At 44.0% G+C, this 15,851-nt stretch overlaps 1 protein-coding gene across 5 annotated transcripts in view; it reads left to right on the plus strand.

Annotated features, from left to right (window-relative positions):
- Nucleotides 1-15,851, plus strand: part of GIT2 (GIT ArfGAP 2) — a 138,503-nt gene that overhangs the window by 85,608 nt on the left and 37,044 nt on the right. For all 5 annotated transcript variants that reach the window (XM_073629625.1, XM_073629587.1, XM_073629595.1 and 2 more), the window contains 2 exons: nt 3,089-3,171; nt 7,379-7,567. In XM_073629625.1, the coding sequence (XP_073485726.1) occupies nt 3,089-3,171; nt 7,379-7,567 (272 nt within the window). The remainder of the gene's footprint in view (nt 1-3,088; nt 3,172-7,378; nt 7,568-15,851) is intronic.

Below are 15,851 nucleotides of genomic sequence, written 5' to 3' on the forward strand. Positions count from 1 at the left end.
CTTCACCCAGGGGTGTTTAAGGAACTTGATGGTATGGCACCCCAGATGTGGATCTTCTGGTGTCCAAGTGCAGTGCGAAGCTGGAGAGGTTCCGCTCCAGGATCAGGGATCCTCAAGTGCTTGCAGTGGAAGCTCTGGTGATATTGTTGTCCAGTTCTCCCTAATTTATGCCTTTCCTCTTTTTAAGGCTTCTACCTTGTCTGCTTTGCAGGGTCAAATGGAAGGTATTCTGGTGATTCTGATTGCTCTGGCCTGGCCCAGGAGAACTTGGTACGCTTGACATTGTTAACATGTCGGCAGAGGACCCTTTTGATCCTTCCGAATCGACCCAACCCTGTGTTGCAAGGTCCAATCTTCCATCCTTTACGATTGCTGGCCTAAATGGCATGGCTGTTAAAGCCAAGATTTTGAGAGACAAGTGAGTCTCTGTTTAGGCCATTCTTACCCTACTGAAGGCTAGGAAGGTGACTTAAGGAAGATTTACATCAGGAGTTGGAATTTTTATATTGCTTGGTGTGAGGCTAGGGAATTTCATCCTTTGTGTTTCTCCAACTTAGAGTTGATCTGGGCCTGGCCTTGAGTGCAATCTGTCATCAGATTTTGGCTTTGGCAGTCCTTCAGAGACTGATTTTTTTTTTTTCCCACAATCCATTAGTGTGTGCCTTTGTGCAAGGCATAACACGTATTCTTCCTCCAGTCAGGGCTCTGTGTGACCTCAACTTGGTACCCTCTGTATTGCAGAAATCTGAGCTTGAATCCTCCAGAATATTCCTTTAGACTTTCTGATTCGGAAGGTTATTTTTTCTGATTGCAATTACGTTGGCTCGCATAGTTTCAGAATCTGCTGCTCTGTCACGAAAAGAACCATTCCTGGTTCTCCACCGTGACAAGGTGGTTCTATGGCTTCAGCCATTTGTTCCATTCCAGCCAGGACATTGTGTTGCCCTCTTTTGCCCTCTTGTCCTACGCTGCAGATGTTGGGGGGGACAGGGTCTTCACACTTTGGATGTGGTTCATGCTATCACGTTTTACCTGAAGACAACTGCTGTAATTCATCAGTTAAATTCCCTCTTTGTGCTTCCTGAAGGCCCAAGGAAACGTGTCGTGCTGTTTCCAGGTCTACTATTTCTCAATCTGTCAGCTTATTTCTTATTCTTATGTTCTAAAGGGCAACGTTCCACCTTTTTCAGTGACTGCACTACAAGGAGCGTGGGTGCTTCCTGGACTATTCGTCATCGGTAGCCCAAGTTTGTAAAGCTGCTACCTGGTCTTCGGTGCATAGTTATACAATGTCTTACCAAGTGGATGTTGGAGCTGCCGAGGACACTACCTTTGCTCAGAGTGTGTTACAGGCTGCTATGTGAGATTCTAATATTTTCTGATTTTGGTTCTTTGGGCCCTTTTGTCTTGTCTTGTTGCTGTACCACCCACCCACATATTTTCAGTGCTTTTGACATCCCTATTGTCATGAATATAAAGATGCTCTGTGTCCTGTGATGTACAATAAAGAAAATGGATTTTTGGTTTACCTGTAAAATCGTTTTCTTGGAGTACATCGCGGGACACAATGATCCTGTCCTTATTGCTCTTTGGTTCACGGCCTGCCTTTCACAGAGGGGTTATGCCGAGAAGGGGACTAATAATTGTTTGTTTTTTGTTGTTTTTTTTTGTCAGTGTCCAATCACTTTAAGCTGGCAGCACAATCCTATTGTCATAGATATGAAGATGCTCCATGTCCAGTGATGTACTTTTAAAGTGATAATTAATAAACGCTCATGCTTTTTCCAAAAAACATGTTATACCTAACTGCTTTGTGCAATGGTTTTTCACAGAGCAGCCCTGATCCTCCATTTCTCCGATCCCCACCAGTGCTCCTGGGCAATCCAACAAAAGTCCACACACTGTTTAAGAAATCAAATAGTCCGCAAACTGCTGCAGGCGCTCGCCCCGGATCACTGCTGTCAATAGCAGATATAAGAAAGATCCTTCTTGTGTATAGCTCCTGGCCCCTCCCCCTTGCTGAATGCCCCCATAGCAAGCTGCTTGCTCTGGGGGGCACTTGCGCGTGATCGCTCCCGAGCCACTTCTGTGTGTCCATAAGAGACATGGAGCGCAGCTTGGCTCCGCCCCAGCTTCCTCCTCACTGGCTGTTTTTGGAAATTGTGGGTAGCTAATCCCAAAGCTGTCTTTATGGACGGTTTAATATTCAGTTTTAAAAGCCTGCCTAATAGCATTTCCCTTTTTGGCTGGTAGAGCGTGTGTGTGTAAAATATATATATATATATATATATATATATATATATATATATATATATATATATATATATATATATAATTTTTTTTAATTTTTTTTTTTTTCTAACATTTGCCTGTACATCTGTACAGGACTGTGAGAACAAAGTCAAATTTACTCGAACCTTGAAATCTAGAGGTGGATTCTGATCTAGTCGGTGGTATTAGCAACTGTGATGTCAGCTCATTCTCTAGTGAAAGTTAGCAGCTATTAATATGCAAGCTGCCGACTCTTGCAAAGGAGGGCTGAATGTGTCACTGGCCTGCTGCCACTATTGATAGAGGAACAGTCAGAAGAAGAACAAGAAAAACAATCTTTTTTAAGGTAAGTGTATTTTACACTTCTAGAGCAGATATGGTTTGGCAGTACAATATACCTCTTATTTGTTCCTGAATGGAAGATGAATAAAGTAAGGGTGTAGCTGTTTTGACTAAAATGGTCATCTAGCATTTTTAAAATAATGGTCCCTTCTTTCTGCTTATTAGCTTAAGAAAGGACCTCAGCCTTTATTATTGGCTGTATTACCTCAGTTACATTCAGTTCAATTATCTGCATAATCTGTTATACTTAAAAAAAAATTGAGTCTAATATTTAGCCTGCCATTTTAATTGTTTTAGACAAGAGTTATGCCATCAATTTGCTGTCATTGATTGACAGTTTATTACTATTGTTTACTGTTTTTTTGTTTTTTGTTTTTTTCTTTATTTTCTGTTTTTTTTTGTGATTCTATTATGTTGTAACTTGCTTACAATAGAAATTTGTGCAAATGTAAAGATAAATGTCTACTCGCTTTAGGGGTCAAAAGTAGAAAAACAGACAAGTGTGCCAGAAAGTGACTATGATAATACCATCCATGATACAGAGCTTGAGGAAACGAGGTGAGTTCAAAATGTTAATTCTAAAAATTCTAGTTTGTTGCTTTCTGTTTTCATGTTCATCTTTACATTGTGAACCACACATATGACTCTCAGCTGCTGATATTATATTACCCTTTTCATCAGGCGCTATCCACTACAGCACTTTTGAGAATGGAATTCAACCTTTTTAAAAGACAGTCAAACTGCTTGGATCAACTGTTTTACTTGTGGAAAGTTAATGGTGCCAGTAGTTTTGCTCGTATGAAAGGGTTGCTTTAAAACGGAGGTAAACTCCTCTTTTAAACTTGTACCTGCAGGTAAGCCTATAATAAGGCATATCTGTAGGTACGCCTATAATAAGGCATACCTGTAGGTACGGTGAATATCCGTTAAACTTGCAATATTTAGGATATATTCCAGAGCCGGCTCCCACACGCATGTGCGGGTGTGAGCTCGCTGCAGGGCTAGCCGTTCATACAGCCAGAGCCCGTGAAACTGGAAGGAAGACTGGGTGAAGATGGCAGCACTGTGGATGCGTGACAGCGCTGCGCAGGAGGGACCTACTTTACAGGCAAGTCTGTCATAATTGGCTAGTATGCAGTGCATACTAGTAGATTATGAATTAATCCTGCAGAGGGGGCCCACTTTATTTTTAATTTAGTGGTGGTTTACTACCGCTTTAAAGTTGACGTTCACCCTAGAGTTTTACTGTATGTACATTAAAATACAATATAACACATGTGCTTTGACAAAAGCATAGCACCATATTTGACATCTGTCCATGCTCTAGTTGTCCAGCAACCGGTATTTAAACTTGCTGGCTGTTTACCAGCCATGCTATGCAACTCATGGTGCTGCTTTGCACACTTCATGCATAATGTCTTTGTCAGCATCAAGGTACAGTGGAAACCATGCGTTGCATAGTGTTTCTGGTACATGGCCGTCAGGTTGCAACGCTGATTTCTGGACAACCTGAGTGCAGACAGAAGTCAAACATGGTGCCATTATTATTATTATACAGGATTGATATAGCGCCAACAGTTTACGTAGCGCTTTACAACTTGAGGGTAGACAATACAAATACAATACATATTAATACAGTAGGAATCAGAGGGCCCTGCTCCATAGAGCTTACAATCTAAGAGGGAAGGTCAAGAGGTAATAACTGTGGGAGATGTGCTGATTGAGACAATAAATGTACAGTTGTTATGTGGGGGCCAGATAGGCTTCTCTGAAGAGATGAGTTTTCAGGGATCGACTGAAAGTGGATAAATTAGGAGAAAATCAAACAGATTGGGGTAGAGCATTCCAGAGGATGGGAGGGGCTCTGGATAAGTCCTGAAGGCGAGCATGGGATGGGGTGACAAGGGATTTTGAGAGCAGGAGGTCTTGGGAGGAGCGAAGAGAACGATTAGGTTGGTATTTTGAGACTAGGTTAGAAATGTAGCTGGGGGCCAGGTTGTGGATGGCTTTGTAAGTTTTAGTTAGTATCTTGAATTTATTTTGGTGACTGAGTGGCAGCCAATGGAGGGATTGGCAGAGGGGTATAGCAGATGCTGAGCGGTTTGTGAGTTGGATGATCTTGGCAGCAGCGCTCATGATGGACTGAAGTGGGGATAGCCTATTTAGAGGTAAGCCAATGAGGAGGGAGTTGCAGTAATTGAGGCGGGAGATGACCAGGGAGTAGATTAGAAGCTTTGTGGTGACATTGGTTAGGAAGGGGCGTATCTTTGAGATGTTATGGAGGTTGAGGCAGCAAATTTTGGATAGCAATAGGATTTGGGGCCTGAAAGGTTAGTTCAGAGTCCAGGATTACACCTAGGACCTTGGCGTGGGGGGACACAGTGATAGTTGTGCCGTTGATATTGACAGAGAAATCAGGGGAAGCAGCACCTGAGGGAGGAAATGTCGGTTTTGGATAGGTTGAGTTTGAGGAAGTGATGTGACATCCAGGCTGATATGTCTGCTAGTAAGTAATGTGTGAGGAGACAGATTGAGAGGGCTGGGGGTGGAGAGATAGATTTGGGTGTCATTAGCGTAGAGATGATACTTAAAGCCGTGGGAGCCAATCAACTGACCCAGGGAGGTGGTGTAGATTGAGAAAAGGATAGGTCCAAGAACAGAACCTTGGGGACCCCAACAGAGAAAGGAAGAGGAGAGGAGGAAGTAGAGTTGTAAGTGACACTGAAGGAGCGGTGGGATAGGTAGGATGAGAACCAGCGAAGAGTACTGTCACAGAGACCAAAGGAGTGGAGTTTATTGAGGAGGAGGGGGTGGTCCACTGTGTCAAGGGCAGCAGAGATCCAGGAGAAGTAGTACAGAATAGTGTCCACTGGTTTTAGCCGTTAGTAGGTCATTTGAGAGTTTAAGGAGAGCAGTTTCCGTGGAGTGTTGAGGGCAAAATCCGGACTGAAGGGGATCAAGAAGTTTATTCATGGTCAGATGGTCGCTTAGTTGGTTGTAGACCAGTCTTTCAAGAAGTTTGGAGGAGAAGGCGAGCAAGGAGATGGGACGTAGGTTAAGATTGGTGGGGTCCAGTGAGGGCTTTTAAAGTATGGGTGTGACTAACGCATGTTTTAGAGAGTTTGGGAAGATGCCACAAGAGAGGGAGAGGTTGAAAATGTGAGTTAGAGTGTAGAATTGAGTCAGAGGGTGAGCGTAGCATTTGCAAAGGAGCAGGATCCAGGGGGCAGGTGGTTAGATGAGTGTTAGATAAAAGTTTAGCAACCTCATTAATAGTAGCAGGGTTGAATGAGGGAAGTAATAATTGTATCTGTGGACTGGAGTGTTGCATGGGGGAGGTTTTGGCGCATTGGAGATCTCCTCATGAATTGTATCAATCTTAGTTTTGAAGTGATTGGCGATCTCCTGAGCAGTTAGTGAGTTGGTGGGTGGAGGCAGTGGAGGACAGAGTAGAGTGTTGAAGGTAGAGAAGAGTTGACATGGACTGGATGAGAAGGTGTTAATGAGTGTGATAAAGTACCGTATTTATCGGCGTATAACACGCACCGGCGTATAACACGCACCTCAATTTAGGAGGGAATTTTAAGGAAAAAAAACTTTTAGGAGGGAAGTTGAAGGGAAAAAACTTACATTTAAATGCCCATCATTGCAGCCTTCTCAGTGCAGCCTTGCCCCAGTCCAGCCTTGCCCCAGTCCAGCCTTGCCCCAGTCCAGCCTTGCCCCAGTCCAGCCTTGCCCCAGTCCAGCCTTGCCCCAGTCCAGCCTTGCCCCAGTCCAGCCTTGCCCCAGTCCAGCCTTGCCCCAGTCCAGCCTTGCCCCAGTCCAGCCTTGCCCCAGTCCAGCCTTGCCCCAGTCCAGCCTTGCCCCAGTCCAGCCTTGCCCCAGTCCAGCCTTGGTCAGTGCAGCCTTGCCCAGTGCAGCCTTGCCCAGTGCAGCCTTGCCCCAGTCCAGCCTTGCCAGTGCAGCCTTGCCAGTGCAGCCTTGCTCAGTGCAGCCTTGCTCAGTGCAGCCTTGCTCAGTGCAGCCTTGCTCAGTGCAGCCTTGCTCAGTGCAGCCATGTCAGTGCAGCCATGTCAGTGCAGCCTTCCCCAGTGTCCAGTCCAGCCTTGCCCCAGTCCAGCCTTGCCCCAGTGCAGTCTTGCTGAAGCCTGTGAGCTTCAAAATCGCCGACCGCGATTTGAAAATGGCGCCGCCGGCGCCGAAATACACAGAGCCGGTCCTCGGCTCTTCTCGGCGGCTCTCGTTTACTTTCGGTTCCACTCGGACGGTGAGCGGAGCTATCCGAAACTAGCCGAGTATACTCGGCTAGTTTCGGGCGGCGCTCGAGTGAAACCGAAAGCCGCCGAGAAGAGCCGAGGACCGGCACTGTGTATTTCGGCGCCGGCGGCGCCATTTTCAAATCGCGGTCAGCGATTTTTTAATTCTGACAGGTCAGGATCGCAGGGGATCGGCGTATAACACGCACCCGCGATTTTCCCCTGATTTTAAGGGGAAAAAAGTGCGTGTTATATGCCGATAAATACGGTAGGTCTGTTTGGCAGTGTGAAGGAAGGAATAGTATTTTAGGAGGGCAGATTTATAATGGGTGAAGTCTTCCTGGAATTTGGTCTTATGCCACAGACGCTCAAGAGCGCGGCTACGTTTTCTGAGACTTCTGGTGTCATCTGTTTGGTGTCATGCATTTATTTGCACTCTGCAGAGGTATGGAAATACTGACATAAACTGTATTGGTGTATAGTAACACAAATTTTTGCTTTCTGTACAGTTCAAGTAGAAAAGGAAGGCAGCGAAGTATACCATGGCATGGAGAAGGTTCAATTCCTGAAATTGAAGATCCTGATGTTGATGCTAGTGCAACTCTTCCCAGCACTGAAGATGTCATAAGGAAAACTGAGCAGATCACAAAGAACATTCAAGAACTTCTGAGAGCAGCACAAGAGAACAAGCATGACAGGTAAGCAACGAGGATATTTGTCTTAGAAAAGGAATGTTTGTTCAGGAAACTGGAATGGACTTGTAATTTTAAAATAAATATGCAGTCAGACTCTTAACTGATTGCATATGTAAACTAAGCATTATAGCACCTTCAAAACCAGCTGTCCCTGACTTCAAGCACTGTAAATTAATTCTGTATGAAATCTCTAAGACGAAGACTTATATTGAAGTCACTTTCCCAGGCTGCCCTTCCAGCCTCACTCAGGCAATTGTTATGACAGTTGGTAAATAGGGGGCTGTCACAAGATTGTGCTGATTAGCTCCATTGAGGCTATGCGTTTACAGGACTGCATGACTCGGCATATAAAACTCTCTTAGTAGAATCCAAGATGGCTGTGTCCACAATGCGATCTGTGGCCTTTTTAAAGCCATGACCCTAGATCCCACTAAAGGATTCTCCTGAAGTAGAATGATATGTACATTTTAGGTAGTCAAAGACCAGTGACCTTTTTAATCTTAGAATTTAGGCCTCTAACATTCCATGTAAGGCCCTTATGATAGGGAGTAAAGGGCAATAACTCAAAAAGAATGACACTATAAATTTGAAAATGAGCAAGTGTCTTAGGCATACCTTCAGCTATTACAGCATGGGTTAACTTTTCCCCGAAGGGTCCGTAGCAACAACAATGCGTAATTAGTAGAGTACAGTTGTGCAATGCAAAAATAACAAACGGAAAAACAAAATACAAACTTCAGGGAAAATGGAAATCAGATTACTTGACTTCTGGGAGACTACTTGCCGTGCGCAGTATAGCTTCCTTATCTCTGAAGTGAAGTAGCTTTGCCAGCAAGGGTCGTGGGGGAGCCCCTGATGGTGGCGGTTGCATAGGGACTCTGTGTAAGTTCAATTGCAAACAAGAAGGATAAATTATCTGACACCACTAGAGATCTCAGCCAATTTTCCAGAAAAAATTCAGGTTCTTTGCCTTCAGACCCCCCCCCCTGCCAATCCAATAAAACAGATTGTTTCTGCTGAGACAGTCCTCCAAATCTCCCAGTTTTGCAGAATGTTCCTTTAAATCTTGATGTGACCGTAAATTGGCAAACAAAGGATTTACAGTATCTTCAATATCACTAATGCATTGTTGTGCATTAGCGATCCTGGAGCTGATTTTTTGCACATCATGCTTAACAGTGGAAAGGTCCAGCAGGACTGATTCAATCTGAGTTGTCAGTATGGTCTGACAATTATGAATGGCTTCCATTATATGTTTTAAAGTGAGTTCCTCACCCTCATTGTCTTCCTCCTCAGCTCCCTCAGTGGCCACATCCGGTTGTGAGTGGCCTCCATGCTCAGTGTCCTCATCCCATTTGCCTGCATCTTCCCATGGATCTGACTCCACCACCTCTGGGGACACAGCCGGGGCTGACGAGCGTGGGCTCGATGGGGAGTCAGTAGAATGCGCTTTTATAGTAGTAGGCAGTCTTTTTAGCAACATTTGGCTTCTGTTTAAGAGCCCGAATAAGGGACTCACCGGATAGCAATGGTTTCGGCCTGACCCTGGGCAGCTTCTTACTCGAGGAAGAGGAGTTGGCGCCATCTTTGGATTGCGGGGGCCGATTTTGACCATTGTTTCGGGCTCAGGACAACTCTGGAGGTGTACCTGATCTTGTGATGTAGAAGGTGAGGCAGGATAATGTTTGGATGACTGTCAGTATCTCTCTGTGCCGGAGGAGCTCAAGTGCCTTGCTGCTTACATGACCACCGCTGGCCACACCCCTCTTGCACCCCCATATTTAGCGGTTGTTATTCTGCTCAGATTTCTATAAACGATTGATGTTTTTATTTGTTTTAGCTGAGACAAACATCTTCTGTGTTTTTTTTTTTTTTTTGTTTCTTTCAACCTTTTGTCTGTTTCCTACATAAGGCTACAACATATTGGAGTTAATTTAGCAAAGCATCACAGCTTTCATATCAACTGTTTTTCAAGAGTACATTTGACGACTTTCATCGTCATCTCTACTGCATCCAGTTTGCAGCCTCTCGCGTCATCCCTTGTTGGAGCCCACCTCTGTGTCGTTAAACTTTTGATCTAATGCCTTCCAGTGCGCACATCCACCAGGACTACCACACTCTGCTGGATTAAAGTTCTAGAAGGGCCACAAGATTAACAGGCCTTTAACAGCCCAGTCAAACGCCATATGATATGATATGGAAGGAGGCACCTAAGCTCAGTTGTGATCAGTGGCCCCTCCCATCTCCACTGAACACACAAAGAAATCTGGGAACTAGCTGCCGCTGAAGGTGACAGACAGACGCAGCATGAAGGAGGTACTCCGCTGATGGGGACACAGATGTAAGGAGGGACTCTGCTGATGGGGACATAGATGTAAGGAGGGACTCTGCTAATGGGGACACAGATGTAAGGAGGGACTCCGCTGATGGGGACACAGATGTAAGGAGGGACTCCGCTGATGGGGACACAGATGTAAGGAGGGACTCCGCTGATGGGGACCCAGATGTAAGGAGGGACTCCGCTGATGGGGACCCAGATGTAAGGAGGGACTCCGCTGATGGGGACCCAGATGTAAGGAGGGACTCCGCTGATGGGGACCCAGATGCAAGGAGGGACTCCGCTGATGGGGACCCAGATGTAAGGAGGGACTCCGCTGATGGGGACACAGATGTAAGGAGGGACTCCGCTGATGGGGACACAGATGTAAGGAGGGACTCCGCTGATGGGGACACAGATGTAAGGAGGGACTCCGCTGATGGGGACACAGATGTAAGGAGGGACTCCGCTGATGGGGACACAGATGTAAGGAGGGACTCCGCTGATGGGGACACAGATGTGAGGAGGGACTCCGCTGATGGGGACACAGATGTGAGGAGGGACTCCGCTGATGGGGACACAGATGTGAGGAGGGCTCCACCTTTTATATAAGGAGGGACCCCGCTGGGGGCACCTGATGCAAGGACGGACTCTGCTGGGGGCACCTGATGGCATCTGGTGGCAGGTGACATGCTTAGGGCTCCCACTGATTCTGCATTATGGTGAGTTTAATGGTTTCATTTTATATTACAATGTAATAATAGAAATAATGCGCTTCAATCATCCTGACACCATAACAACCATGGTGCCGGGATGATTGAAGCGCTAACACGAGGTGTTTGGAGTATCTTTATCTGCTGATTGTTAAACTTTCTGGAATACACATATTTCTATTGTGTAGGATCTGGGCCTGCTGTCCCTCCAGCTCTCTCTCCCTCAATCCCTCGTTCATTTCAGACGCTAACCACATCCCCTTAGAGCCACATCCCTTTAAGTCAAGCCCACTATTTTGCTGAAACCACACCCATTTTGCCAAGTGGGTGGGGTCAAAAAGGAAGGGCTGGGTCTCGCTCACCCTCATCCTAAAACTTCACCAGCCGCCACTGATTGTGATATTTTATGCATACAGGAGAGTGAATACTCCCCCAAAGATCCGACACAGGAGATAACCACTTTTATGCTGATCCAACACCCCCTCTAAAAAAAAAAAAAAAAAAGGGGGGGGGGGTGTTACTAGTATTTAAGGACACGCTGGCCTTCCAACTTCATGCATCTGTGTTCGATTTCCTCAAGGTTGCTATTTGGCTCTGATCTGCTTGATTAATGCCACCATTTATTCGATTATAAATGTGTTTCTCCTCGTCCTCGACACCAAACCACTTTCTTCCCACAGAAAGATATAGAATAAAGCACAACCTTTTGTGCAAAGCACATATCATTCTGTGTGGGGACTTTAATGCTGTTTCTTGTAAGTTAATGTGACTCTGCTCGCAATCGTTGTAATCGAGCAACCTTGACGCATTTTCTTCGTTCTTCCCAGTTCGATATGTGGCGCTGCCAACATTCAACAGAAAATAACTTTTCCTTTTTCTCACATGCACACCACACATACTCTTGCTTTGATCTGGTAATACATTTTTACTTCAAAATGTAAACCAGTCACATATTGGTAACATTACGAGGTCTGACCACACGCCTGTGTCCATTATGGTGGGTGAGTCCCAGATGGAGACCAGGGCTAATGGATGGAGACACAATGTACTAATGATGTCACAACCTACAAATAAAAAATTCAGGAAGCTCTGCGATAGTTTTTCTACATCAATGCCCCCTCCACCTCGGACCCCTTCACACTATGGAACTCGCATAAGGCTGTCTTGAGAGGTCACTTGCTTAAATTAAGTTCCATTGCCAAGAGGCATATGACGCAGCAGCTTGCGTCTATAAAACAGATGGAATATGCACACAAGCAACTTCCAACCCCTCTCCTATTAGATAAGCTAAACCGTGCGAGAAATTATCTTAGACTATTCTTGATGTCACAACACCATAGACGGGTTAAGTATATCCAATCCAACAATTACCACTACGGTAATAGGGCTGGTAAACTTCTAGTTCAACAACTTAAAGAATGTAGTCAAACAGAAAATTACACATTTATTCCATCCTATATACAGGCAAGAAACTTCTTAATCCGCAGGAATTTGCGAACGCCTTCAGTTTTTACTATGGTTCCCTTTAGAATCTCCACCGGGACACATCTATTCACCAACCAACTCCCAAACAAATAGAAGAGTTCTTGGATTCAGTCTCCTTACCCAAAATTTCACCTGATGAATTGAAAATTCTTAATCAACCCTTTACTGCTAAAGGAATAACGAATGTTATTCACACCCTTCCCCATAATAAGTCGCCAGGGCCTGATGGCTTCTCATCAGAATACTACCAGCTTTTCAATCCATTCTATCCCCACATCTGGAGGGAGTGCTCAATGCTGCTGCTTCTAAAGCATCTTTTCCATCCGAAATGCTTGAAGCAACTATCCTCACTCTGCCCAAACCTATGCTAAACCTTTAGCTAACAGACTCCTTCAATTCCTACTCTCCCTGGTAAAAGCAGATCAGGTGGGTTTTGTTCCGGGACGCCAGGCCCCAGATGCTACCCGGCGCATTCTCAGCTTAATGCACCAAGCTGAGGCCTTGTCTACTCCTTACTTTGGATGCAGAGAAGGCCTTTGTTAGAGTCCATAGGGGCTATCTCTCACAAGTGTTACATTTGGCTTACATGGAGAAATATTTTCGGCAATTGCAGCCCTATATACTACTGTTGGCCCATGTCTACACTGAAGGTCTGTTTTTTCTTTTTCTTTCTTTTTTTTTTTTTTTTTTTTTTTTAAGATCTGTTTATTGAGTTTAATAGTTACATAGTAGGTGAGGTTGAAAAAAGACACAAGTCTGTGTGATTATATGTCAGTAGTTTAAGATTAAACCTCTTTTCTTCTAATTTTAATGAGTGGCCACGAGTCTTGTTAAACTCCCTTCTGCGAAAAAGTTTTATCCCTATTGTGGGGTCACCAGTATGGTATTTGTATATTGAAATCATATCCCCTCTCAAGCGTCTCTTCTCCAGAGAGAATAAGTTCAGTGCTCGCAACCTTTCCTCATAACTAATATCCACCAGACCCTTTAATAGCTTTGATGCCTTTCTTTGTACTCGCTTCATTTCCAGTTCATCCTTCATGAGGACTGGTGCCCAGAACTGGACAGCATATCCTAGGTGCGGCTGGAGTCTTGCAGAGCGGGAGGATTATCGTTTTATCTCTGGAGTTGATCCCCTTTTTAATGCATGCCAATATTCTGTTTGCTTTGTTAGCAGCAGCTTGGCATTGCATGCCATTGCTGAGTCTATCATCTACTAGGACCCCCAGGTCCTTTTCCATCCTATATTCCCCCAGAGGTTCTCTCCCCCCCCCCCCCCCCCAGTGTATAGATTGCATTCATATTTTTGCCAACCAACTGCATTATTTTACATTTTTCTACATTGAACCTCATTTGCCATGTAGTTGCCCACCCCATTAATTTGTTCAGATCTTTTTGCAAGGTTTTCACATCCTGCAGAGAAGTTATTGCCCTGCTTAGCTTAGTATCGTCCGCAAATACAGAGATTGAACTGTTTACCCCATCCTCCAGGTCGTTTATGAACAAATTAAATCGGATTGGTCCCAGCACAGAACCCTGGGGCACCCCACTACCCACCCCTGACCATTCCAAGTACTCCCCATTTATCAACACCCTCTGAACTCATCCTTGTAGCCAGTTTTCAATCCATGTACTCGCCCTATGGTCCATGCCAACAGGTCTTATTTTGTACAATAAACGTTTATGGGGAACTGTGTCAAATGCTTTTACAAAATTCAGATATACCACGTCTATGGGCCTTCCTTTATCTAGATGGCAATTCACCTCCTCATAGAAGGTTAATAGATTGGTTTGGCAAGAACGATTCTTCATGAATCCATGCTAATTACTGCTAATGATAATGATACCATTCTCATTACTAAAATCTTGTATATAGTCCCTTATCCCCTCCAAGAGTTTACATACTATTGATTTTAGGCTAACTGGTCTGTAATTCCCAGGGATGTATTTTGGGCCCTTTTTAAATATTGGTGCTACATTGGCTTGTCTCTAATCAGCTGGTACCATTCCAGTCAGTAGAAATTAGGAACAATGTGCACAACCAGATTCTCAACCAGATACAGAACTAGTGCGCACAACCAGATTCTCACAAAATCAAGGGTACTTGCAAAGATTAGAGAAGCTGCCAACATAAGAGGTGGCCTCACCCACCCTAATAGGTAATGTATTAAAGGTAAAAATTATGTGGCGCTAATCAAAATATACCACTTGATATAAATCTCAAACTAAAGAAATCTCAATGCTTCCTTACTGCTCAATACTCAAAAACTCTCTTGATGGACAATACTTACTTCTCCCATTAGGGGGCAACCAAATCAACAAAAATATTAAATACTGGTAAATAAACCAAAATAAAATAAAATAAAATATATATATATCATCCAATAACTAAAGTGTTCCTCAATCAGACTGTGTAAAACTGTGACCAAAGGTGCTTTTAAACACCGACACAATTGATGAAAATAAACAGTTCCTCAAAGTGTGTCATACATTGTGCATAATTTTCTCCAGCTTAATAAATAAAAATAAAATATCCTACACAAAATATTGCTGATGGATAGATGATACCAGAGCAACTGTGATGCAATAATAAATATAAAAGTGCAACTCTATATCACATATATATATACAAAGTGATCAAGTGCAAAAAAGTGACATTAGTGCAGAGCCGTGCATATATACAGATTTGACTCTGAAATAGACTCCCAAAATCCAACTTCTCTATCCCCCTAAAAATATATAATAATGAAGATACAAAAAAAAAAGAAAAAAACTGTGACAGTAAACTGTGATCAAGTCCAAAACTAATGCTTCATGCAATGTGATTCATAATGTCCATACAGATGGTTAATATTAACATGCCAGTAACGTGACTTTGTGCTGGATTCATTCACTTGAAAAGTAGGTGCAGCACACAGGTGTTTCCCCCAGCCTCTCACCTCTATCAGCGGCCCCCAATGGGCCAAGTCAGGCAGATAGTTAATATTCCTCTGTCAGGGATGATGCTCCAACAGCCGTCCCCCTCTTCCAAAGGGTATGCGTGGGTCAGACTCTCTAACTAGTCACCAGCGCTCCCACCGACCCCAGAATAACAATGAAGAAGGAGATGCTTCCATGGTGAAGTAATTCCAATACAAGTTTATTGATATTGATATTGGTATTGATTTACCATTAATGGTCTGGCAATGACTTGACCGAGTTCCCTAAGTACCCTCGGGTGCAAGCCATCTGGTCCTGGTGATTTATTAATGTTAAGTTTCCCAAGTCTAATTTTAATTCTGTCCTCTGTTAACCATGGAGGTGCTTCCTGTGATGTGTCATGAGGATAAACACTGCAGTTTTGGTTACTGAAGCCCCCCCCCGATTCCCTCGTGAAGACTGAAGAAAAGTCAATACCTTCGCCATCTCCCCATCCTTTGTAACAAGATGTCCTTCGTCATTCTTTATGGGGCCAATATGGTCTGTCCTCCCTTTTTTACTGTTTATATACTTAAAGAATTTCTTGGGATTTTTTTTTTTGCTCTGCTCCACTATGTGTCTTTCATGTTCTATCTTAGCTGTCCTTATTGCACCCTTACATTTCTTGTTGCATTCTTTATAAAGTTTGAATGCTGATGATGATCCCTCAACCCTATATTTTTTGAAGGCCTTCTCTTTTGTTTTTATATGCGTTTTTACATTGGAGTTAAGCCATCGAGGACTTTTGTTCGCTTTTTTAAATGTATTCATCTGAAATACTGTACTTAAAGACAAATTAGAGTGAATGCACTCA

This window comes from Aquarana catesbeiana, linkage group LG01, assembly GCF_042186555.1.
Source record: "Aquarana catesbeiana isolate 2022-GZ linkage group LG01, ASM4218655v1, whole genome shotgun sequence".
Taxonomy (NCBI): domain Eukaryota; kingdom Metazoa; phylum Chordata; class Amphibia; order Anura; family Ranidae; genus Aquarana; species Aquarana catesbeiana.